This window comes from Protopterus annectens, chromosome 5.part0 (genome assembly GCF_019279795.1).
Source record: "Protopterus annectens isolate FY-2018-M chromosome 5.part0, PAN1.0, whole genome shotgun sequence".
In the NCBI taxonomy this organism is placed as follows: Eukaryota; Metazoa; Chordata; order Ceratodontiformes; family Protopteridae; genus Protopterus; species Protopterus annectens.
In genome coordinates, this window is record NC_056735.1 from 981,746,583 (window position 1) to 981,772,070 (window position 25,488).

Below are 25,488 nucleotides of genomic sequence, written 5' to 3' on the forward strand. Positions count from 1 at the left end.
CATTGAAATGTTCCGCTATGGGGCTCATAATTTTATTCTTTTTGACATCTCTTACATGCTCTTTTATTCTTTCTGCCAATGTCCTTTTGGTCTCACCTATGTAATATTTGTTACATGAACAAGAAATAACATAAATTACTCCTTTGTTCAAACAGGAATATGTACCTCTGGTGCCAAAATTTTTTCCTTTTATCTTATCTACTTTAGTAACAATATGCTGACAAATAGAACATTTTCCACAAGGTATAGTTCCCACCATATTAATATTAACTAATATGTTATCCCTTGGTTTTTTTATATATGCTATGCACTAAAAAATCTTGAAGGTTTTTAACTGGGAGAGTTTACCTGTGATGCTTGAGTGTGGGGTTGGTGATGAATGCCTTGGCAAAGTCCAGATAATCAGTGTTCCCTAATTTGCCCTCGTCCATTTCCACAGTGACTGGAAAAAGTTAACTAGATTTAGTAGGCAGGTTCTTCTCTTGATGAATCCAAACTGGGTTAGCTTGAGAGTCTGCCGGTTACCTATATCCTTTTTATTTGTTCCATAATGATCCTTTCCATAGGCTTATAGGTAAGACTGGTCATGCTTATGGGTCTGTTACTACCTGAGTCAACTGAAGCCAAACTTTGGTGCAAGAGAATGACTGTCACTGTTCTCCCTTCGTCAGCACAAAGGCTGTTTTTGAGGCCAATATTGAACAGCCTCTGTAAGAAGTCCAGCAAGTTATATTTCAGGTTAACCAGTAGGCAGCCTCATATGTCATATGGCTCCATAGATGTACTATTGGACTTGGATAGTGCCTGCAGTACTTGTTCTTGTGAGATTTTAGAAGAGGTTGATGCAAATATTTTTCTTCTGAGAATATTTGAGTAGAGTAGAGGGTGATGTTGTAGCTAAATTTGTCCACTAGTACATTTGCTATTTCCTCTGGGTCTCAGCATGTGATGTCATTTACTATTAGCTCTGTGCAGTACTGGGCATTGTGTCTTGAGATTTCTTGCATAGGTAAAGAAGGCTTTGTGGTTGTCTTTTGAATAGGTGGCTCTTTTTACCTCATATTTGTCTTTGGTTAATTTAAACAAGACCCAGAGTTCCATGCTTAGTTTATCAAAAGTGATTTTGGCTTCTTCAGATTTAGCTTCGTTTTTGTGTGCTGTGATTTTTTTCTTCTGTTATAGAACCTGTTTATATTAGGGTTCCAGCATAGGGTTTTATTTTTGAATTTAGCATTGTATTTTTTTCTGGCGGGGATAAATGTATCTGCGTAACTATTTACATATGGACAGAATTTGGCAGTAAAGGATTCCATGTAAGCAGTGGGATCATATACATGGAAGGGGCTTTCAAATTTACCCACGTCATCACTCAGTGTTTATAGATTAACTTTTGTGTAGTTCCTGAATACTGGAGGATGTTTTGGGCTTCTTTCTTCAGTCGGAAGGTGAATGTGACTGACTTGAGGTCTGAATTGACTGAGGAGGAAACAACATTTGGTGGGCAGCAGATATGCACCAGACTTATGAGGGACAGGAATTTATGGCCTCTGGTTGGGGTGTGGACCAACTGGTCCAGATAGTTTGTATTGATGAAGTCCAGAACTCTCTTTAGATACATGTTTGAAGACTTGTATACCTTCCAGTTTATGAAGAGATAGTCGAAGTCTTATAGGAGGATGGTGTTTAGCTTAATACACAGGGACTCCATACTGGTTATGTAGGAGGTATGAGCTGAGTGGGACATAGAGGAGAACTTGCAGTTGCATACGATGCAATAAGAGATTTTATTTATAGTAAGCTGAATGTGGAGGAGTTCCATGTCATTTTTTTTTTTAAAGAACATAAAGAAGTCTCCGTCTTTAGTGCCTTTGTCTAATATCATGTGCTGTATGTGTGATGGGTACTGAAGCGCTGATGGAGTGCTCTCACTGGTCTTGAACCAGATCTCTGTGACGACACATATATTGATGTTTTCCTGAGTACATGGTGCTTTTAGGATGTGGAGTTTTTTGTTAAGGCCTCCTAATGCTAAGCAGCACTATTGTAATGTTGTTCAGATTCTGTTCAGCTATGTGGAAAGTTTTATGCTTTAGAAGACTAACATTGGACAAAAAAGGTGCTATGTGGGTTGACAAGGTTTTAGCCAGTATACACAAGCCTGGGGGAAGAGGTGCAGGCATCCCTGGCAAAACAGTTAGGACCGTCTGTCATCTCTTCCCAGGCCAGTACATATATTGCACCCCCTTTGAATGACACCAGAAGGTAACCCAATTGAAGTCCATAGTCTTCTAACATGTGCATGATGATTTTCATCCTGTCTCAGTACATGCTCCTCTGCTGGAGGCTTATTTCTTTTCAGTAAGTGTGCACAATTGTGTAGATCATCTTGGCTGTAAACTGTTTTTTGCAGACAGAAGGACGCTGCTAGATGGTCAGATGTGGGGAGGGTAGTATTATGACTTCTGAGTTGATTGTATTTGCTGTTGATCTGTGTAGATGAAACTGTGGTTTACAAAAGAGTGACAGATACCCCTAATAACTGCATTCTGGCAGCTGAAAAGCTTTTAGATGTGACTTACTTAATCAATGTCTTTGAAGGAAGGCAAACAAGGCAACTATTATGTGCCATACAGATTGTAGGACATGTTAATGAGGTCTCCCCTGATCTCTACAAATTGCATTATGTGTAGTGAGGTCTCTCCTGATCTCTACAAATTGCATTATGTAGTCTTGCATGATTTCTTTGTTTTCATTTAACAAAACACTTACAAACAAAAGAGAAATTGTCGCACATATTCCTGTGCACCTGTGATGAACCTGGCAGTATTATCTTTATGATTGCACAGATGTTGCATAAATAAACTAGTGTATATATTTTTGATAATCTTTAGATGTCTTGACCATCATTATGTACGAGTATCAACTCTGCATCTTATGTTTAAGCACTGGTTTCCAATGGAAGCTTTTTTACATTTCAGGTGACGCTACTGTCTTGAGACATCTAAAAGTATTCTAGATCATTGTCTCTACTTTCACACTGTCTTCTCCAGTGTCTTTTGTTAGCAGGCCATTACAATCATTCACTGAGTCAATATGTTTTGCATAACCAATGCATCTTCTCAGCATGACAACTGCTACTTTGCTACCCCCTGCAAGTTTGGGTCATTGTTATTTATCATGCTTCACAACTTATGCATACGCATCTCTAAGGCACTGTTATAACTTTTGACGTTATTCATTACTGCTGCCAAAAACTACTTTTTGGAGACTGTGAGTCTGTACTTCATTTTGAACCTCAAAAAAAAGAGATAGGCACCTCTTAAAACCAAGAATCCAAAAAAAGATGCCAACGGCCACGGACCAACCTCCTTAATTAACGTCTCAGACCGGAAAAACACAGTTAAACCAGAACTTGGTTAACGCTTTTATTCACTCCATAAATCCATGCATTTTCGTCCTAACCAAAGGACTTCATCAGACAAAATACACAATTATCAATTAACTTAAATACTCTAAACACTAAATTAATTTTATTCAGGAACCAATAAAATTCGTGTTTTGAAAAAACAAACTGACAAATCACATTTACCATTCTTTGCATATTAATGCACTGCTTGTAAAGTGCTTTGTGCTTTGATTTAATGTTACCCTCATCCATTAACTGTTTAATGTTAAAATCAACCTTAAAATCTTACATATACATTAAATAAATAATTTTAACCAACTTCATATTTAATAAAATAAATATTTTCATCCTAAAGTTTCTCAAATTTAATATGTTTTTAAGACAGTTTTAAATATGAAGTTGGTTAAAATTATTTATTTAATGTATATGTAAGATTTTAAGGTTGATTTTAACATTAAACAGTTAATGGATGAGGGTAACATTAAATCAAAGCACAAAGCACTTTACAAGCAGTGCATTAATATGTAAGGAATGGTAAATGTGATTTGTCAGTTTGTTTTTTCAAAACACGAATTTTATTGGTTCCTGAATGAAATTAATTAGTGTTTAGAGTATTTAAGTTAATTGATAATTGTGTATTTTGTCTGATGAAGTCCTTTGGTTAGGATGAAAACGCATGGATTTATGGAGTGAATAAAAGCGTTAACCAAGTTCTGGTTTTACTGTGTTTTTCCGGTCTGAGACGTTAATTAAGGAGGTTGGTCCGTGGCCGTTGACAGACATAAACAACACATAAAAGAACTGAACGTAGTCTGAGAATACTGTTCAATAGTTAAAGATGCAGCATCTACCTAGCTATTTTTTATGGAGATGCAGAGGAAAAAAAGAAGATGGAAAAGGTGGTGGTTAGTACAGTAGACAGAGGTAAGTAGAGCAAGTTAATAGAATATTTGTATTTACATGGGTTGTTGTCAACTGAAAGATGAAGTGGGTAAGATAGACAGAGAGAAAGCTTATAAGGTGCAGGAGTTGAAAAGTGAGGTCTTTTAATATCTGGGCTGTTTCTCTTCAGGAAGGGATAGACTTTGTACTTTTTCACTTACATTTGCTAAATTTATTTTTCTTAGGGACATCGAGTTTGATCTGTGTCATGCCCTCCTTTTTCTAATGCCATCATTTTCTTGTTACATTATACGCATTAGAGGTTTTATTCCCTTTTGTGTGAAGTTTTACATATTACGCATTCTGCACACTTTCAGCTCTTGTATTATTTAGCAAAGTAAATTGGATTTAAGGCATTGGGACAGTTATTAGGCTATTCAGAGTAAACGTCTTGATGAAGGTTGATGTTTTATGCATAGAAGTGTATATGGACTTTGCATGAATAGGGTGGCTAATAATGTAATCTATTTCTCTGTAAAAAGTGAAATGCTGTCATTTCGTAGGATGATGTTATGTGCAGTGGATGATTAATTACTATAGTTTGCAGTAGAAACAGTCAGTGTGTTGCAAAGTTTTTAGTGATGTCTTGTTTATGCATGAATAAAGTATGCAGGGTGTTGCTAAGAATTGGTGGTGTGTAGTTGTATGTAAGAGTATACCAAATAGTGCACTTTTGGAATAGTCGCTTGCTTTTTTTATTAGAACATACTGTAAAACAAATTTTTTTTGCTTAATTCGTCAGTCTTCACCAGAAAGTGACCAATCTTACCTTTTACTTGGCTAATCTGCAACAGTAGCTGGTATTTGTTACACTGCTTTAACTTAAAGGATTGTTGGTATAATGGCTTTTGCACTTGGATTTGCCAGCTTTGCTATCCTCAGTTCCCCCACCTCTTTGTAAGTTCAGGCAGCAGACTTTTTTAAATTAAGTTTGTTTAGCAAACTTATCTTGTATGATCTTGATATTCTGCTCAGTGGGTGTGATCTTCACACCAGGAGTGAAAATAAGGGTCGTCAGCTTAACTTGCATATAGTGTGCATGCAGGGAAGCTAACTGCATCATTAAGTTTTTATTTACAAGAAAAAGAGTTAGGGGTTATGTTCAAATAAAGGTGCAAGAATGGATATCTAAGTGGAATGCCAGAACAGGCTGTTTGTCAGTTGGGAGTATTGAGACTGTAGGCTAAGCCAAGGTCACTTAGTCAAGAAACGGTCAGTAATGTAGTATTGATAGTCCAAAATAAATTGCTTTAAATGGTATTTTCACAGGGGCAGTCCACCTACACGCACATATACCTTTCATATAAAGGTGGGGTCTTACTGAAAAGTTTCATAGTTAGATGTCTTATCTTCTGAATGTTATGACTTAACTTGGCCCACTGGTTGTCAGATGGATGACTCCTTGTCAGTTTGCCTTTGTGGGCAGGGAAAATTTGTATTTTAAAGTAACATGCTATAAGGAATCTTGTACAACACCTTCAAGAAGTGACAGTCCCATTGGTGATAATGTTGATTGTTAATGTTGGTGCTTGATTTTCATCTGGGATGTCTGTTGTATAGAGTTTGCATGTTCTTGCAGTTTCCCCTAGAGTCTCTGGATTTCCTTCTGCAATTTAAAGATGTGTAGATCTATAGCTATGTCAAGAATCTCAATGGCAACACTCAGATCTGTTCTGAGTTACAGCACAATGGCACTAAATATACAGAACTAACTGATATTGCCAACATCCTGGCAGATAGGTTCAGTGCTAACTTTACCCCCCTCTCACCCCCTAGAGGGCCCATCTCTATACCGGAAGAATGCAAAGTTCCTGTAATCATGGCTGCACGGGTAAAAAACACACTCTCCAAAGCCAAGAACACAGCATCCATGAGACCTGACAATATCCCAGGCTGCATTCTACACGAACTACAGAACAAACTGGCACCTCACCTAAGTACCATGTTCAATCATAGCCTCACCTCAGGCTTTGTGCCCACTGAATGGCACACCACAATGTTTATCCCACTCCACAAAGGGGGAGCCACGACGGACTCCGGGAACTACCGCCTGACTAACCTGGTCTGCAAGACCATGGAACGTATCATCATGGAACTCATAAACAAAGACATTGGTAATCTCCAAACTCTGGACCCCACCCAGTTCGGGTTTATAAAAGGCAGATCATGTCTCCTAAACCTGATAGACTTCTTTGAAGCAGTCACCAAAGCCATAGATGAGCTGAAGGTGGTTCACACAGCCTATCTTGACCTCACCAAGGCTTTCAACACCATCCCCCATTCTAGAATTATAGCTAAACTCACTAAACTAGGTATAAATCCCTATGTCACAAGGTGGGTTGCCAACTGGCTCAGTGACAGAACCCACACTGTAAAAGTTGCAGACTCCATATCTGACCTCAAACCAGTGACAAGTGGAGTACCACAGGGTTCAGTTCTGGGACCTCTCCTGTTTGCTATCTACTTCTCTTAAGTACTTGCTAACACAAACGGCCTCTGGCTAATGAAGTTCACAAATGACTGCAAAGTAGGAGCCATAGTCAAGTCCCCAAATGATGTGGACATCCTACAGAAGGGCCTCGCTGAGACAGATGCCTGGTGTCAGAGCCATGGCTTCAAGCTCAATGCAAAAAAGTGCATTGTCATCCCCTTTGGTAAAAACTCTGTACCCATGAACTACCACATAGGCAGCAATCTACTTAACACCGAATGTGTGATAAGACACCTTGGGACCCAGGTGGACAGGAGTCTCTCCTTTGATAGTCACATTGCCACAGTAGTCAGGAAGTCCTTCTACATGGCACACCTCATCATAAAAGGGTTCCCATCCAGGAAAAAAGAGGTCATTTATCCCCTCTACTCGACACTCATTAGACCCATTATGGAATACAACACCCCTTTTGGAATGCACCTCACAAGACATCTGCAGCAGCTGGAAAGGCCACAGAAGTACCTCACAAAGAGGATTACTGGCCACAAACAAATGCCCTACACTGACAGTTTCAAAAAACTCCAGCTTACTCCATAGCATATCGCCTACTCCGAGGTGATCTCTGCTTAACATATAAAGCTATGTCAAACCCGGAGCTGTTGGACATGCTACACCTAAAGAAATCCCAATCCCTCCGAGCTACACGATCTAGGGAACTAAACCTTGTCACCACAATAAACAGGATATGCTGGAGGGATGGATTCCTGTCCCAGAGACTTCCCATACTCTGGAACAGGCTGCCCATCTATGTCAAGCAAAGCTGTTCATTAGCACTCTTCAAGAAAAATCTTCATGAGTGGATGGGAAATAGGAAATACACCCCGGGCACAGGAAAATAACTTTCTTGGGTGGCATAAGCCAGGGAGCCTTGTTGGCTAGGCTTACATAGGACCTTGGGCCGATAGCCTTGTATCTACCTATGAACCTATGAACCTACATTGGGGTAGAGCAAGTCTCCTGCAACATTATTTGACTTATTTGTAAATAATAAGAATGTCACTAGAATGGAGTCCATTGCTGGACAGTAGGTTAGTAATACGTTTTGTGGCACAGGGTATTTTTCTGGATGATGAATGAGTTTGTGTGCTGTACTTAGCTGTGAGTATTTTAGGTAGTTCTGCAATTCAAGCCAGGGTAATTGCTTTAAGTTATAACAATGGTGGGTCCTATGAGGACAATTGGTGGCAAATTTAGCTATTTTATTGAAGCAGGAGGCATTCCTGTGCAAATTCATCCTATCAGGAAATCAGCTCTTTTTTTTATTTTTGTGAAGCAGCAACACAGGCGCATAGGAGGTGTGGTGGTTTTGAACACAAAGAAACAATATTTTGGAGTGTTTAGTGCTGATCAGGTAATACACTCATTTCCTGAGCAGACTCAAGAAATTAATTCCAGAAAGGAATATGATGGAACACATACAGTTTTTCCCTCAGAATTTTGATTCAGACTCAGTGGAGAGCATGTTACCTGCATCTCCCCATCAATGATTCTCTTTCTCTGAGACATCCAGAATGTGTGGATGTAAAATAAGAAGACAAGAAATGTAAGACTGCAAAAAATAGAAGCAAGCACGCATGTGTGATGGTTGGGGGGTGTGATTGCATGCCTGCATGAGCGTACGAGTGAGACCGATGAAGCAGTTTTTTACACTCCTTAGACAGCAGTTTTGCCATTTAAGGAGTGTAAAAGTGCATATGTGTGTGTGTGTGTTTGGGGGTGAAGGGGGGTTAACTATATGCCTGCATGAAAGTATGAGTAAGATGATCAAGCATTTATGTTACACTCCTTAAACGGAGGTTTTGCTGCTTAGGGAATATAAATGTAAAGTAAGAATTTAGCAAAGAACATTGAGTATGAATGCGAGTGCTTGTGCATGTGTGTTTGTGGTTGTCTGCATGTGTGAGTGTATGCATGCTTGCGTGAACGACAGCTAAACATAGCTCTCAACAGTAGATTTTTGCAGAATGTCCAGATTTTTGCCTCATATACATGGTCTGGTTTTCATAATATTGTGCTTTTCTAGCAAATTAGTAGTTGTTTGCATGTGTGATTTGGCCTTCTCAGATAATTTGTACCCACAAATAGGATATGTGTGCCTCAGTCTAAGTCTGTGCGTCATTTGCAAGCAAACAGCACATTTTATGAGGCAAGACTAAAGTTATGAGGCAGAAATCTGGTCATCCTGCGAAAAACTAATCTGGAGAGCTATGCCAGCATTTTTTTTTTTAAATATAGGCAATGCCCTGCATCACCCACTCTTAGAAAAGTAATGGATACCATTATTTTACACTAGCTAAGCAAAATTTTTGATGTTTAGCGAGTATAAAATAAGAAAACGAGAAATGTAAGACTACAAGAAATAGAAGCTCATGTGTGTGTGTGTGTGTGTGTGTGTGTGTGTGTGTGTGTGTGTGTGTGTGTGTGTGTGTGTGTATATATGCTTGGGAAGAGTGAGAGTGATCAATCTGTGGCAGAAGTAGCAGAAGGTCAAAAACATTTGCATCCCATGGTATTCTGGGATTGGTAAAAATCTTTTAATAAATGGTGCTGTATCTCTTCATCACTTGACCTGTTGAGTCAAGAAATCCAGACAAAGCCTATAATACTGGGGCAAGAGACTGAGATGCAAAGAAGGACTGGAACGTCGGTAAAGGAGTATAAGTAAAGGAGAATCTTTATACATTCTGAAGGAGTAATGGCTATAGAACTGAGCAGCATTGGTCAAGTGGGATAGCTGCAATGTTTGGTGATTGGTCTACCTTCGCCTGATTTCGTAAGCTGTTTAAAACACCCTCACACTATGAGACGAGATTGGCGGAAGACGTCAAGTGTCCGAAATATGGGGGAAACTGAAAATGGAGCAAACCAGTTCTTAGCACTGCTTGAGGCAGTGATGCTCATTTCAGAAGCTGTTATACAAGACTTTCTTAGTGTTTTTTATTGAGAAGTGAGTGTATCTTTACTATTTCAGTGTGTAGAACATAAAAGTGGTTTCTTATAAATGCCGGGTTGGGCTGCTGGAGCATGACAGTCTTAACTTAGAATGTAAATACAAAGCTGCCTGATGGGGAGGTCACGTCTGACATTCTCCCAAAGCAAGATGGAGATAGAGGTTCATCCCACAGTTATTTCACAAGCATTGAATCATTCCAGCTACATTATTCTATTTCTTTATTTATTGACATTTGTTAACTAAGTTAGTCCAACTGGGTTTGTGGCTCGTTTTCAGCGGAGACTCGAGGAGAAAAGCTCCAATACATAGAACAAAATTACAGAAAAAGTCACAACTTTACAATCAAAAAAATGTAACAGCAGTCTGTTTTACAAAAGAGTTGAACAATAGAATAGCAATGCATACAGACAATAAAAAAATGTTTTTTTTTTTTTTACACGAGTTACACGTTACACTTCAGTAGTACAGCTGGCAAAAGCATGCATACAAGCTCAACAATTTTTGATGGTTGTAAATAGCTCATGTGGCTCAGACTAGTAGTAGGCTTGCACTAAGGTTCTCATTTCGATATTACACATTTTAATCAATGATTGGCATGATGAGGGTAGAATAATGAGGAACAATGACCTCCTTGGACCTAGATGTCATACCTTTGCTTGTAAGTTGTACAACCTAGAATGATTTCCTTACTACCATATACACTGTAGTGCGACCTTGGTTCATAGGTTCATAGGTTAGTACTAGGCTAACTGCCCTTGCGAGCCATTTTAAGCCTAGCCAGTTATCCCTTGTGAGATTCAAACCCTGCACCTTGTGTTTGTAAGGCAAACACCTTAACCATTAGGCCACCCTCCCAACGGAGTTAGTATATTTATTTACGGGGGGTGTGGGGGGGTGCAGGGGGGTTGCCCCCCTGCATAAACGTAGTAAACAGTGTCTGGGGTGTTATTTCTAGTTGCTTTATAGTTTTCAATGATTTGAGATTCGATGTTATGAGTTTTCGACTATTTGGTCTCGATGTTTTGCAATTTGATGATATGAAGTGGAACTATATATATATATATATATATATATATATATATGTATATATATATATATATATATATATATATATATATATATATATATATATATGTATATATATATATATATATATATATGTATATATATATATATATATATATATATATATATATATATATATATATGTATATATATATATATATATATATATATATATATATATATTTATATATGTCTGTGTGCATATACATATGCAGGTGTGCATAGGTATCTCTTTATATATGTGTGTGTCGGCGTGGCAAAATTGACCAGGCCATGTGCAGATGTGACCCAGATGTGACCCAAGGGAAAGCTCCAAAATCTGAATATGCACTATGTAATATATTATCAGTAAAATGTTATTGTTCAAGTAATAATCAGTGTTAGGCTGTCAAAGAAGACATCTGTATGCAGTTCTATAATAATTTTGTACAGTTAGTCTAAGAGAGAAGCAAGTCCTGAAAAAAACATTTCAATAGCAATGTAAAACCAAAAAATAATACTCATTGAGGATTACAACAGATTTTTTTCCATTTTTATTAATCATATATACAGCCACAAAATGATACACCGAGTGAAAAGCTAACATGTACACATGCTTTACTTATTAGAAAGTATTGTTCCTTTAAAAAAAGTTCATATGAAGCAATAGGAGTAATATATCATAGGCACTTGTGTATTAATTTACAGATGAGCACACACACACACACACACACACACACACAATTTTTATGTGTAATTTACTTGGGTTTAGACTCATTGGTCCTTGACTTCATGAAGACAGGAGTTGATCAGTTATTAAAAAAAAAAAGAAAGAAAAAAAATTCCTTTTATGTGATAAGATTTACTACAGGAGAGTACTGCACATTTCAGGATTGAGACAATTGTTTTGCACTTCCTCTACATATGCCCAGTATTGCTGTCCAGCTAATGGCTCACATAAAAATGTTAGCTGTCATTCAATAGCTGGTGTTGCCATGGTATGCACGAAAAACAAATTTTCATGAGAAAGTCCTCCGATGTCAGCTACTGAGATATGTGAGTGAGAGGTAAATACATTTTGTTAGTCCAAATAATGTTTGCGCAAAGTCAATGTTGTTGTGTCTTTTGGTTTTTCCCGGTTAGGGGTCGCCACAGCAGAACTCCGGTCCGCTAATGATTGGCAGTAGATTTTTACATGCCAAGTTGCCAGCCCTGATGCACAACCTTTAACAAAGGTACGCCCATTCACGCATGTCTCTGCACAGAAGACGCTCTAGCTGAGAATCGAACAGGACAACGTCTTACTGTGAGGCGACAACGCTACCACAGCACAATAAGAAATGCTATTTTAAAAAATTTTTTAACTGATGCATCATCACTGTGGAATCATACAGGACATCAAGAGTTTGCCCTGAAATAGATGCCAGTCACCTCAAACCTATAGTTATGGAAAATGACAAAACTTGAGCAAGATAAGTTGTGGGTAATATGGTTTGAACCAGGGAACTGCACCATTTCCATTTGCATCACCTCATTCTCCAGAAAGGGCATTGTGTCTTTCCCACTAGAAAAATTACTACTTGGTATTAGTGACTGGCAAGTTGAGATGTTCTATAACTTACTCAGAATTACACAGAAAAACAGGTCCACTTATGGGTGCATCCATTGCCCTGGATGTGAGACGGAAACTGTTTGCACTTCAGTCATAGGTCCTTCTACTTAGGCAGCACTAATTCTAAGAATGATTTTAGGACTTTGAACCACCACAGTTCTGCCCAAGGCAGCGTTCTTGGGATATTATCTGTATTACCAAAGCATAGGAATGAGAATTAGGACTCTTTCCTCAACTCTAGTTTCTTAGCAACTGTCTCACTGCAAACATCAGGTCAGTGGGGCTGCATCCTGATCTGAATATGAACTGCTCATCACCCTTATTACATTGTACTATCCTGTGTATCCATTTATGAATCACCGTCTTCACAACTTTCATGTAAGGTTACAGCAGTATTATGCCTCTGTATGGATCACAGTTGTGGATGTCCCATTTGTTCTTGTTAACTGGCACAAGTGTGATTCTTCGACACTCACCTGAGGTACGACTTTCTCTCCACGCTGCTACAAGTAGCTTCAGGAGCCAATTCTCCCCTACCTCAGCCAGCGTCTGTAAGATGTCCACTGTGACCTCTACTCAGCCTGCTGCTTTCCCTGACTTTATTTCCCTTAGTGAAAGTCTTTCTTCTTCCAGGGTAGTATCCTGTTTGTGTCTATCATAGCCTGTTTCTGAGGAAGTGCAACATCTGTGGGGTTAATGTGATTGTTAAGCTGCTGTAATACTCCCTCAGTCTGCCTTTGATGTCCTTCAGAATGGTAAGCATGTTGTTTTTGCCATCCCTTATGAAGTGTGTCTGCCAGTTTTATTTATCTGGATGTAGTGGCCTTGAAATCTGATGTAGTATCTTTGTGCAACTACAGAGTCTCTTTGCAGTAGCTGGGAGAGTGCCTCCAATGCCCTTTTCTGTGCTAATGCAACTGCTCTTTTACCTTCCTTGTAAGACAACCTCCATTCCTTCCTAGTCTGGGTGGTCAATCCACTCTCCCACTCTTTCTGCACTCTGTATTTCTTTTGTGAAGATCCTTGACTGCTGCATTACACCACACACTTTCCTTATGTACCTTATAGATATACATGGACATGCCACAACTCTGTTCGGTTGTCCTGACACATGCTATTTTAAGGTGCTGCCATTCTTCCTGTAGACCTATTTCCACCATTTCTTAGGGAGGTAGAGGCATGACTGAATACTTGAACTGACATAATTTATCTCCAGTCAACTTCCTGGTCTTCACCATGGTCTCTGTTGACCTTAGCACCCTGTTTGCCCACTGCTTGCAGCTGATTGTGGAAACCAATGGTTTATGCTGTGGGACACCTGTTTCACTGAGGATGACTATACAATCTATATTCATATCCCAGTACCCTTTCCTCAGTAGTGGAACGTTACCTGAGTTGGTATGGGCCATTCATGTATGTGAAATTGTGACTGTCCTTCTTAATGAAGCCTGTTGTGGCTACTATCAAGCCATTTGCAAGACAGAGGCCTAGGCTTCTCCATTATTCCTTTTGCCCCACCCATGTGCAGCCAGGCAGTCATGATTTCCATTTCTGTCTGTCATGATATGTGCATTCAGGTCACCCATTATCTAAACCGATTCATGATGTCCAGCTTTATGCAGTAGGTACTGCAAACTGATGTCTGGCTGCACTCTTTGGCTCACTGTCACAACTCAGCAGTGGGGCATAGGATGAGACTGAGTACTGCACTCTTTGGCTCACTGTTACAACTTGGCAATGGGGCATTGGATGAGATTATGAGTACTGCACTCTTTGGCTCACTGTTACAACTTGGCAGTGGGGCATTGGATGAGATTGAGTACTGCACTCTTTGGCTCACTGTTACAACTTGGCAGTGGGGCATTGGATGAGATTGAGTACTTCACTCTTTGGCTGACTGTCACAACTCGGCAGTGGGGCATAAGATGAAATTATGAGTACTACACTATCATTACACTGGAATGTGATTGACGTGAGTCTGTCACTTAGTCAAACAGTATCCCTCACTGCCTTCTAAACCCTTTCTCTTACCACAATTCACAGAGCATTTCTAGCCTGTTCTCCTACACAGAAGTAGACTGTGGATCCCAAGCCAAGTGCCTTGGCTGCACTGTCCTTCCATCTTGTCCCCTGGAAACAGTGGATGTCCACCCTCCTCCATAGTAGCATCATGTCATCCATTTCCAAACTGCGTTCTGTCAGTGAACCTACACTGAGTAGCAATTGACAGGCCATTTTTTGCAGGTTCATTGGTTATGCTTCCAGTTGTAGCACAACACAGCTGCCAAAGATAACCCAGAATGGGGAACTACAGACCGGCCGGCCATTAGCTTATTGACATAAGGCTGCTGAATTTTATGGTAGTCACACAGCCAATAGAGGGCACATGCACGCTTTATGGAGTGCATTCAAACCTTACCATAATCTTTGTTTTCGGTTGTGGATAAACGTTAACAGGAGTAAGCAGTAAAATTCAAATTTAACACCTATCTGTTTGCACCAAAAAAGGGAGCATGGTGATGTCTTAAAAGGAAGAAATTTCTTGAAAATATAAACTGAGAGTAGAAGATGTTGTAAATGTGCAGTCAGTGAGAACTATACACATGACCAAGGGTCATATCTTTTCTCCCTAACTGTTCTTGCCCAGTTGTCATCAGTGATTAGAGACACTGATGCCAGGTTGTTACACATGATTTGATGGACCTACAGTGACAGTGCAGAAGAAAGGGATTTACAGTTCATAGGTTCATAGGTTGATACTAGGCTATTGGCCCTAGGGCCTATACAAGCCTAGCCATAACAATTCCCTGGATATTTCTTCCCACAATATTTACTTCTCTTGACCCCTGTCTAGCAGGGTGACTGGCATGATCCCTGGGGTGAATTTCCTATCTCCCATCCAATCATCAGGGTTCCTTTTGAAGAGGGCCAAGGAGGTGCTCTGCTTGACATGTATGGGTAGTCTATTCCAGAGTATGGGGAGTCTCTGGGTCAGGAACCTATCCCTCCAGCATGTTTTGTTCATTGTGATGACAAGGTTTAGATCCCTGGAGCGTGTGACTCTGAGGGATTGGGATTTCTTTAAGTGGAGCATGTCCAACAGCTGAGGGTTTGACATGGCCTTGTATGTTAAGCAGAGATCGCCTCTGAATAGACGATATGCCACAGACTATAGCTGGAGTTTTTTTAGACAGTCAGCATATGGCATCTGCTTTAGGCCTGTGATTCTTTTAGTGAGGTATTTCTGTGGCCTTTCCAGCTGTTGCAGATGACTTGTGAGGTACATACCAAATGGGGCATTATACTCTATAATGGGTCTAATGAGGGATGAGTACAGTGGGACAATGACCTCCTTTTTTCTGGATGAAAAGCCCTTAGCGATGAGGTGTGCCACATAGAAGGATTTCCTGACTGTTGTGGTAATGTGGTTGTCGAAAGTGAGACCACTGTACACCTGTGTCCCTAAGTCTCTCATCACACTTTCGATGTTTAGTGTACTGCAACCTATGTGGTAATTCATGGGTACATGTTTTTCTCCAAAGGGGATAACTATACATTTCTTGGCATTAAGCTTGAGCCCATGGCTCTGGCACCAGGCATCTGCTTCTGTAAGGCCCTTTTGTAGAATATCCACATCATTTGGGGATTCAATAATGGCTCCCAGTTTGCAGTCATCTGTAAACTTTGTTAGCCAGAGTCCCTTAGTGTTGGCCTGTACTTCAGATAAGTAGATGCCAAACAAGAGTGGTCCCAGGACTGGAGCTGGATTTGGAGTTGGCTACTTTTACAGTCTGGGTTCTCTCAGTAAGCCAGTTGGCAACTCATCGAGTGACGTAGGGATTTATGCCTAGCTTTGTAAGTTTATCTATGATTCCAGAGTGGGGGATGATGTCAAAGGCCTTGGCGAGGTCCAGATAGGCTGTGTGGACCACCTTACCCTCATCCACAGCTCTGGTGACTGATTCGAAGAATCAATCAGATTCAGGAGACAAGATCGTCCATTCACAAACCCAAACTGGGTGGGGATCCAGTGTTTGAAGGTTGCCAATGTCTTTGTTTATAAGTTCCATGATAATGCGTTCCATGCCCTTGCAAATCAGGCTTGTCAGACTGATGGGATGGTAGTTCCCGGGATCCAAGGTGGATACCCCCTTGTGGAGTGGGATAACTGTAGGTGTGCGCCACTCAGTGGGCATGAAGCCTGAGGTGAGGCTATGATCAAACATGACACTTAGGTGAGGTGACAGTTCATTTTGTAGTTCATAGGTTCATAGGTTCATACTAGGCTATCTGCCCTAGGGCATTTATAAGCCTAGCCAGAATGTGTTTGGCTTTCGCCACCCATTTTAAATTAATTTTGCTATGCCTTTTTTCGAGGTTAGTATACTGTGCCTCTGTCTAACAGTGACACAGAAGTGATACCCGGGTTAAACCTACGATCTCCCATCCACTCATCAAGATTCCTCTTGAAGAGAGTCAATGATGGACTCTGCCTAACCTGGACTGGGATTTTATTCCAGAGTGATGGGAGCCTCTGGGTTATGAATCTGTCCCTCCAGCAAGTCCTATTTATTTCAGTGCTGAGGTTCAAGTCTCTCGAGCACGTAGTTCATGTAGTACACAGCCTGGGATGTCACCTGGTCCCATGGATGCTGTATTCTTAGCTTTGGAGAGTGCGGTTACTACCTGTGTGGCCATGATTACCGAAATGTGGCAATCTTTTCGTATTGAGATGGGCCCTTTAGGAGGTGATAGGGGGGTGAAGTTGTCATTAAATCGACCTGCCAGGATATTGGCAATATCTGTGCGATCAGTATATTTAATGCCATTCTGTTGTAGCTCAGAGCAGCTCTGAGCATTGCCAGTGGTACTTCATACAATTTTAGTAATGCATTACAGGTGGTCAGTATGCACAAATACACAACCGTGGCTTCACTTCATCTAACATGTTCTGAATAAGGCTTGCATGTCTATGTAGTCATTGTCGGGAAGAATTTCTCATAAAGTGTGCATACCTGACATTTGACATTGTGCTATAAACTGTACCTGGAAGCCACAGTGATACTGCTATGTGGTCTGATGACTGCACTTTAGTATATTTCATAGCTGTGTGAACCTGCCACAGTGTGGTCTGAACAATAGTCGGTGTAAACTATAATGCCTGACATCTGTTTGTTGACGTGCCTTACTTTATGTGATTTTCATAAACAGTCCGGAATTCCTGTAAGGAAACTTGTAATGTAAAGTCAGATGGTATAGTGGAATAGTAATTGCAGAAATATGACTGTCCATTTGATTGTAGCTACTTTCTGGTGAGCTGTGTATGCTTAAATGTAACTGTTTGGTGACAGAAGAACCAGGTAATTACTGACATTGATTTCTTCTTTTGGTTTAAAAACCTGTTTCCTAAATGACTCTGCTCATACCTCATCTGATGTTATTGTTAAGATTCCTGTGAATATGCTAAGCTGTTGTCTCTGACTTAGGGTTCCCACACATATGCATCACACCTCCTTCTTCCTCTTATGCTGCTGAACAGTCAATTGGAGTTACTCACTGAGGATTCTTGATGTCTGCATAATGAATTCATCTCCTCAGCATGATACCTGTTAGCTCAGCTTGCCCCTTCCTGTACTGAAAGTCAGAGTCATTGTTATTCATCAGGCTTCACAAGTTATGCACTTGTAGATGGCAAGAGCTGAAAGGTGTCTTATCAAACTTTAAAGAGACTCTTATAATCTTTGTATTTATATAGTGTTGTTGCCATGCACTGTTTGTACATTTGCTGGCTTGCCTGTACTTTGATGTTTCAGCTCAGCTATTTAAAACCCAAAGTTTGCCCTCTGCACCCTTTTATTAATGAAGCCAAATTTACCCAGCCCTGTTGTAGATATTAGTTGGTGTTTACACTTTTAACATCTCATTTGCTCTGTTGATGTTCCTGGGATAAAGGGCCTCTCATGCTTGATCCCTGCTGTAAGAACTAAACGCATATGATAACAGTCACAATTACAGAAAAAATTACTGTTGTGTAAACCATACTGTTAGAGGTAGTCTGGTTTATATAGCTTCCTGGAGAAAAGTGTTAATTTCTGTATATTGATGAGTAGAAAAGCATGTTGTGGCAACCTGCAAAAGAAAAAGAATTGAGAGAAAGTAAGAACAGTATGCACACTGTATGGAACAGAAGTAAAGAATACACCATGTTGTTTCAAAAACATCATACCAGCAATGCATATGTGCACACAACAGTAGTAGTAACCGCAAACAGTGGCATGCCTAATGGATAAAAATGCAGAGGACTGCAATTCTGTGTAAAGCAAATATGAGTATTCATTTTGGTTAGAGTATGAATTTGCAGTCATAACTAAATCTGTCAGTGGCCCAGATTAATTGTTATTTGTGTATGTTAAGGGCATGTTCAGATGAATGCTAAAGCGTATTTCTACCATGACTTCCTATGAAAGTGCTATTCAGATGATAGCAGTAAGGAGAGAGATGAGGGAACAGTTTCAGAGGCACACCTGGCTGACTGCAAGCAACTCTGATGTGTATTATCATTCAAATTAGCTGAACCTAGCAGGGCAGGAAATGTGAAACTCTTCTAGCTGAGGGTGGGAATATGGGAGGAGTAACTTGAGAATAAACTGAAACAGATCAAAGGTGAATGTCTAAATAAACTCTATTTTAGCAATGAGCTGGCAGTTCGGGAAGATTTTTTTCACATAATATGTAAGACAGCGTAAGGAAATACATTTGTAAAAGGCACTGTGTGACAGTAAATTATACTTTTACTGAGGCCTGTCAAACTTAGCTGCTCTTTCCTATTTTTCCATTCTAAGTGAATGGAAGTCCTATATGACAGCCCAGCTATGGGCACTGTAATGTCAGAAACAGTGGACTTTGCATCTTTAGAACAAAACAAACTCTCATCAGGATGTCTGCCCCAAGGAGGTCAGTCAGGGTTACAAAAAGAATAAAATTAGTAGTAACTACTTCTGTCTGGTGCATACAGGTTTGCAATGAACCAAACTTAAGGAAAAGTTAAAAAATATATCAGTTTCATTTTTTTTCCCATAGTGGCCCTTTAAGAATTAAACAATTGGGTCACATCAGAAAAACAGGTCTACTTCATTTTATCAAAAACAAACTTGTCACACCCGGTTTACCATGGGTAAGCTTGCCATTGCTATTTAAGTCTTTGTAACTTATTTAATGACGTCTAATTTAATATTGCATTTTTTACAACTTATTACAGTTCTCTGAATCAGTGCAACCTCAGAAGTCACATTTCTACTGGTCAGGGTATGAGAGATGTGCACTCACACCAGGTGGGTGTTCCACTCTTTCAGTTGGTCAGATACGGAGGTGAGAACTTCTAATCAATTGGATGAGCTTCACTAAGCACAAGTTCAATAGCCCAAACTAGAACCAAGTAAACTTGTGAAAAGAAGAGAAAGATGAAACTGCTAGAGGAATGGTACACTAAATTGAAATAACATCAAAATATAAGTACTGGCAAGGATTCCCAATTATAGCCATTCCAGCTAAACAAAAGTATTTGTAATCAGCTGTGTGAAGATTCCCAGTCATAGTCATCCCAGTTAAACAAAAAGGTTTGGGACCAGCTGTGTGAATATTGCTAGTCATAGCGATCCCAGTTAAACAAATGGATTTCTTACCAGCTGTGCACTACTGCCCAACTAATCACTGCATAAAGTGGATACTCTAAAACATAAGTATTTATTTAATAGCTGAGCCTGGCTTTCTCTTTCCTTAACAAAAAAGACATTTGCAACAGCTGAAATCAGGTTCAACAGGGCATACTGATTAGAAAGATCCATGTCAATTTGTATGAGTAAAATATTCAGGTAGTCTAATGATATTATCTGTCTTCCAAAAAACTATAGGAACTACTGGGGCTTACGTACAATTGTACTGCTGCATTCCGTGATAACTTTAGTGTGACAATTTAACGTTGCTGTGAATTTCACTGCAATGTATTGTATTGTATGGACCAGTATTACATTTTTTTTTGGGGGGTGGTCTCGTTTTTTCAATGTGGTGCAATTGTGGAATTGGTATATATAATTTGGGGGGCTTCTACCCACATCAGGGATGCAGGGGGATTGCTTTTTAGGGTTTTTCAGCTCACCATTTTCACAATGTAATATGCAATGAACAGTTACTGCGGTGGTGGTGCTGCGGTAGCGTTGTCGCCTCACAGTTAGACGTTGCCCATTCGATTCTCAGTTAGAGCATCTTCTGTGTGGCGACATGCGTGAATGGGTGCTCCTTCGTTGAAGGTTGTGCATTAGGCCTGGCAAGCCAGCACGTAAAACTCTACTGCCAATCATTAGCGGACCAGAGTTCCGCTCTGGCGACCCCTAACCGGGAAAAGCCGAAAGACACAAACAAAATATACAATGAACAGTTAGAATCAGTCCTTGCATTTGGGTAGTCATACTTTTTACTGGGACATGCTACATGGATAATGATGACGTTATGACTTTTTTATATTAATGATGCGGCCATGATCAAGGACCCAGGAATCCTTGCCATGTCTAAATCCTCATCCTAGGAAGGAAAAGTGAAGAATATCCACAATATTAGTGCTTCCTATTTATGGAGTATTAAGCCTACATGTATTTTTTTTTAATTTATATAGATTTTCTTTTCTTTAGGTGCATGTTATTTCTATTCCATTATACCTTTCCGACTTACTGGCATTTTTTTTTTAGCTAATAAACCAGGTTATAGGATAAGATAGGATGATAATGGGTATTCTCTGTTCACTTATAACTGATGTTTCTAATCTTTTTTTTTTTTTTCAGCACTTCCTGCTTATCAGGGTCAGTTGTCACTCTTCGGTGCACAGGTATGTGTATTGATTTCCTTAAAATATTTACTTATATAGGTTAATTTTGTAAAATGGAAAGAAACAAACTGCACTGAATGCACATTTACACATTTTAAATTTAAACCATGGACTGGATACAATCTATGAGGGAAGACATGAGATTACAGATTTTTTTCACTTCTGCTACAGTTAGACAGTATTCATTGCATGGATCATTGCAGGATATTCATAATATGAATGGGTAATTCACAACTGAATGAGCATGAGTGAGATAAGTCATAGGGGAAGGTCAGTCTGGAAAGCAGCTACAGTCCCCATGGATGGTAGAGAATAAAGTCCAACAATAAAGGAAGGCATAACCTGCGCCATTTCCAGCTCTTTTTTTTGCCACTGAAATGAATGGCCAGTAGTCCATCAGTCACTTCCTTCGCTATTCTGAGAGAAAGATAATACTTGTTTTTGATTTTTTTTTATTACATTACCCAAAATGAACCTGTTTACTGTTTCATTTGGTATCTGCAATGACTAGTTTTTTTTTTTTTTTTTTTGGTGGTCTGGTCTGATGACTGATGATATCCATGGAAAAGATAAACATCATATGCTCCTGTTGGAGGCATCTTGCCCTTAGACTAATATTTGTTGTGTCTTTTGTGTGTAGGAGAGAACTGTGACTACAGCTGAGACATTTAATTAGAAACCTTTACTTAGATTAGCCACATACATTTGACCCTTCATGAAGCACAATAAACTTCTAACCCTAGCCCAGTGAAAGCCTATCTCAACTGCACTGTTAGAGTCCACATCTAGGATTAGGCACAATGAATATCCCAAGCGCCTCAGAAAAAAGCAGGAAATTTTAAAAAAATTATGCTAGAGACTTGTAATGACACTGGATAGAAGACTGTCAGCAAATTGGCTAGAGTCTTGCCCAGTCCTTTATTTGAATTTCATCAGTCTGTAATATCACATAAGTTTTCTGTTTGAAAAATTCCCCCAGTAGAACCAAAACCAAACCAGAAATGCTACAGTAATGGAATGCATTATAATAACTACAGGGTGCATGGTGCCTCTTTGTTGGGGGAACTGGCACTTCTTCAGCAACTTTTATGATGCTCGAATTATCTTCAACTTGTTACTTGCCTCACTCAAAAATTATTGGTGAAACACAGTTGGGAAACCGATACTGTGAATTATATTTTGTGAAACAGAGTACCAGTAATCTTTAGTCTGTTAGTACAAGGCTGTTTAGTGAAATGAAATGTTGTGCATCACAGTTTGGAAACAAAATAGGATGCATGATAACATGAACTTCAATCTGATGGTACAAGTGTAATCAACGTTACACAGTCAACTCAATATAATGAGACTGGGCATTGATTGTGAAATTTACACACAAAAAAAAGAAGAAAAAAAATAAAAAAGCTATTCTTTTACCCTAATAAAAATATATTTCATTTAATTCCCCATGTAGGGGGCACTACAAGATACATTATCAGCTCCAAAGTCACTGTAAGTTGGAGAAAAGCAAAATAGCCAACTAGGTGAACCAGGTCTAATTAGCAAACTGGATGATGAAAAAGCTACTCAGATATTGAAGCCAGTGAACTACAGTGTCAGCCAACTATCCCAGAGAACGGTGGTAACAGCCTCAAGACCTATACCTGACTGAAGGTGCAGAACTCCATGACATATATGAGGGGCTTGGGGAATCTGGAATGGTAATGCATGCAGTCCTACTAGAGGTGTAGGTGCACAAAAGCAGGTACTTGAAATGGCCCAGCAGATCGGGAATTGCATAGCATTTTGTGATGGGGAGGGGTGGTATAACCATTTGAAAAATCTTTAATCTTGGTGAATAATGGCTGTGATCCCAAGCTCTTACTGCCCTGGTCAGGGGTCTTATGTCACCTGAGATCAAGAGGATGAAAGGGAGAATAGGGAATAGGGAACTGATGGTCGTACCAGAGAATGAAGGCCAAATGGAATTATTATAAATAAGCAGAGCTCTAACACACAGCAGCCTCACCTGAAAAATAGTCACTTCTCAGTGGGGAACTGCATTTTTGACATGTCCGTGTCAAACATGTTGCTGAACATAAGTTCCTTTACTACGCTCAGTAAGCATGGATTCAGCAATGTAATCATCAATCATAGATTTTATTGAACTGACTTGTTCGAATCTAAAAGGCAAATGATGAATGGGATACATTCAAAAGAATCAATTAAAGGAAGACAAGATCAATAACACAAAATTCAGTACTCGCTGGGACTCTTTATCACTACCACGGGAAGCACTGCAGTGGTTTTGGAAGGCATCATTTCACAGACAATTTTGTAAAACTAGTGCAGATTAATTCAGTATAGAGATTTAGACATTCTGTGTGTGGGGGACACTATTATGGATTACTGTGAGTTCTCTGTGATCACATCTTATATTATTCATTTAATGTAAGTATAGTGGGGAAGTAATAAACAGAGTGGCTGAAGTAGGGGAAATACTCAAAACTGATATGGACAACAAGCTAGGCTGTATATAGGGCAAGGTAGACAGCCCATCTGCTGAAGTTAACACCCTTCCAGAAGGTCTCAGAGTGGTAATATTGGAAATAGAAGATTTAAAATCAGCAAACATCAACAGAAAACAAGCTTGAAATTCACGGTGATCAATTCCTGAAGCAAGCCATAGCTATTTCAACTATGAAGTGGGACATGACTGAAATGATGGACAAATATGAGGAGCTACAAAAGCACTTCCACAAGGGTTATTCTCCATTGTATACACAATACATATAGATTCTTGGAAGAGTAGTTCTAGCTCATTCTGGAGCATCCACTATAAAAGGACCTTTTAATCAAATAATCTCAAATGTTGAGCAAAATGATCAAAGATGCATGCATACCAAGACACTTACTGGCAAAATGCCATTGATGTAGGCATGTCAGGGGTATCTTATAAAGGCGAGAGAATAGAAGAATCTGTTGCAGGCAGGCACAGATAATAAGGTGGCAGAAGACTTCTCATCTGCTTTACATATTTTGTAGAAAGCTTATCATTCACTGACTGGAAATCTAAGACAGGATGGGATTCTGGGAAATTAATTTATGTAAGCAAGCTGGCTCCAGTATGGAAAAGTCAGGCAAAATGTCTTTTTTCAGCTGTACAGATGCCCTACAGTATTACAAGCAAGTTGTTAATTGGACATTGACATGGATAAGACATTCAAAATCAGTAAAAGTGGGACACCCAGAAGTGGACCCTAGCCAGATTTTTTTTTTCATAGAGGGCTGTTAAATTTGGGACACTGAAGAAGAATTGTAGACTAGAGAAGCCAGGGCTGCAACTGTTTGGTCATCAGTACAATCTTTAAATTTAGCTACAGTAGCCAGTCACTTGCACATGACCCAGACAGCAAGACGGAAGAGAGAGAGCGAGATGCAGTAATGGAGTAGACACCAGTGAAAGGATCACAAACCATTCATAATGAATGGGGTATGGTAGGGAATTCTAATGTCTAAGGAATGAAAAAGAAAGTCACAAGGAACTGAAAGCTGGTGGTTGAGTCTAAGCAGTTGCATTCCTGAGATGAAACAGGCATTACCCAAGATACAAGGAAGGAGTTGATCATAAGTGTATAAAGCCCATAGTTTAAAAAAGCATCTGAAGGTGAGCAAGCACTTGGATTGGCTGAACGCTTATTTGCCTGCGGATAAAGATTGTCTTAGACAGTAGCACTGTCCTTCTGCCCTCCATTCTTTTTTCTTCCATGCTCATTAATGTGATGAATTATAGCTGGTGACCATCAAAAGGGGCGATGCCAGCCAGGGTCACTGTCACAGACCAGCTTGCTGAAAGGTACATTAAAGGAGAAGTCATAAATGGAGAGTTTAGTTAGGACTTTTGTATCATTGCAGTTGGCCAATAGGATAGAGGTACAATGTGCTTTATTTAAAGCTTGGCACTTTGACAATGAGGACATTTATGGACACTTGCCTAATCAGGCTGCTAAAAGTACCAAGTGGTGAATTTTATTTTATTCATGTTGAATTATAAATTACAGTTTTCTTTCCCTTAACAATCTGTGAAGATGGTGTATCATAGTTTTGAAATAATACCAGGTTTTGTGTGATAGGAGGGGCTTAAAAGTTGCATGAAGATAGCAGATGGTGAAAGGTTTTAAGA

The 25,488-nt window shown here is 39.5% G+C and overlaps 1 protein-coding gene across 1 annotated transcript in view; it reads left to right on the forward strand.

The window, feature by feature from the left end:
* TMPRSS2 (transmembrane serine protease 2) overlaps window positions 1-25,488 on the forward strand; it is a 396,349-nt gene that overhangs the window by 192,803 nt on the left and 178,058 nt on the right. Inside the window, exon 4 of the mRNA XM_044071951.1 lies at window positions 21,283-21,326. Coding sequence (XP_043927886.1) covers window positions 21,283-21,326 — 44 coding nt within the window. The remainder of the gene's footprint in view (window positions 1-21,282; window positions 21,327-25,488) is intronic.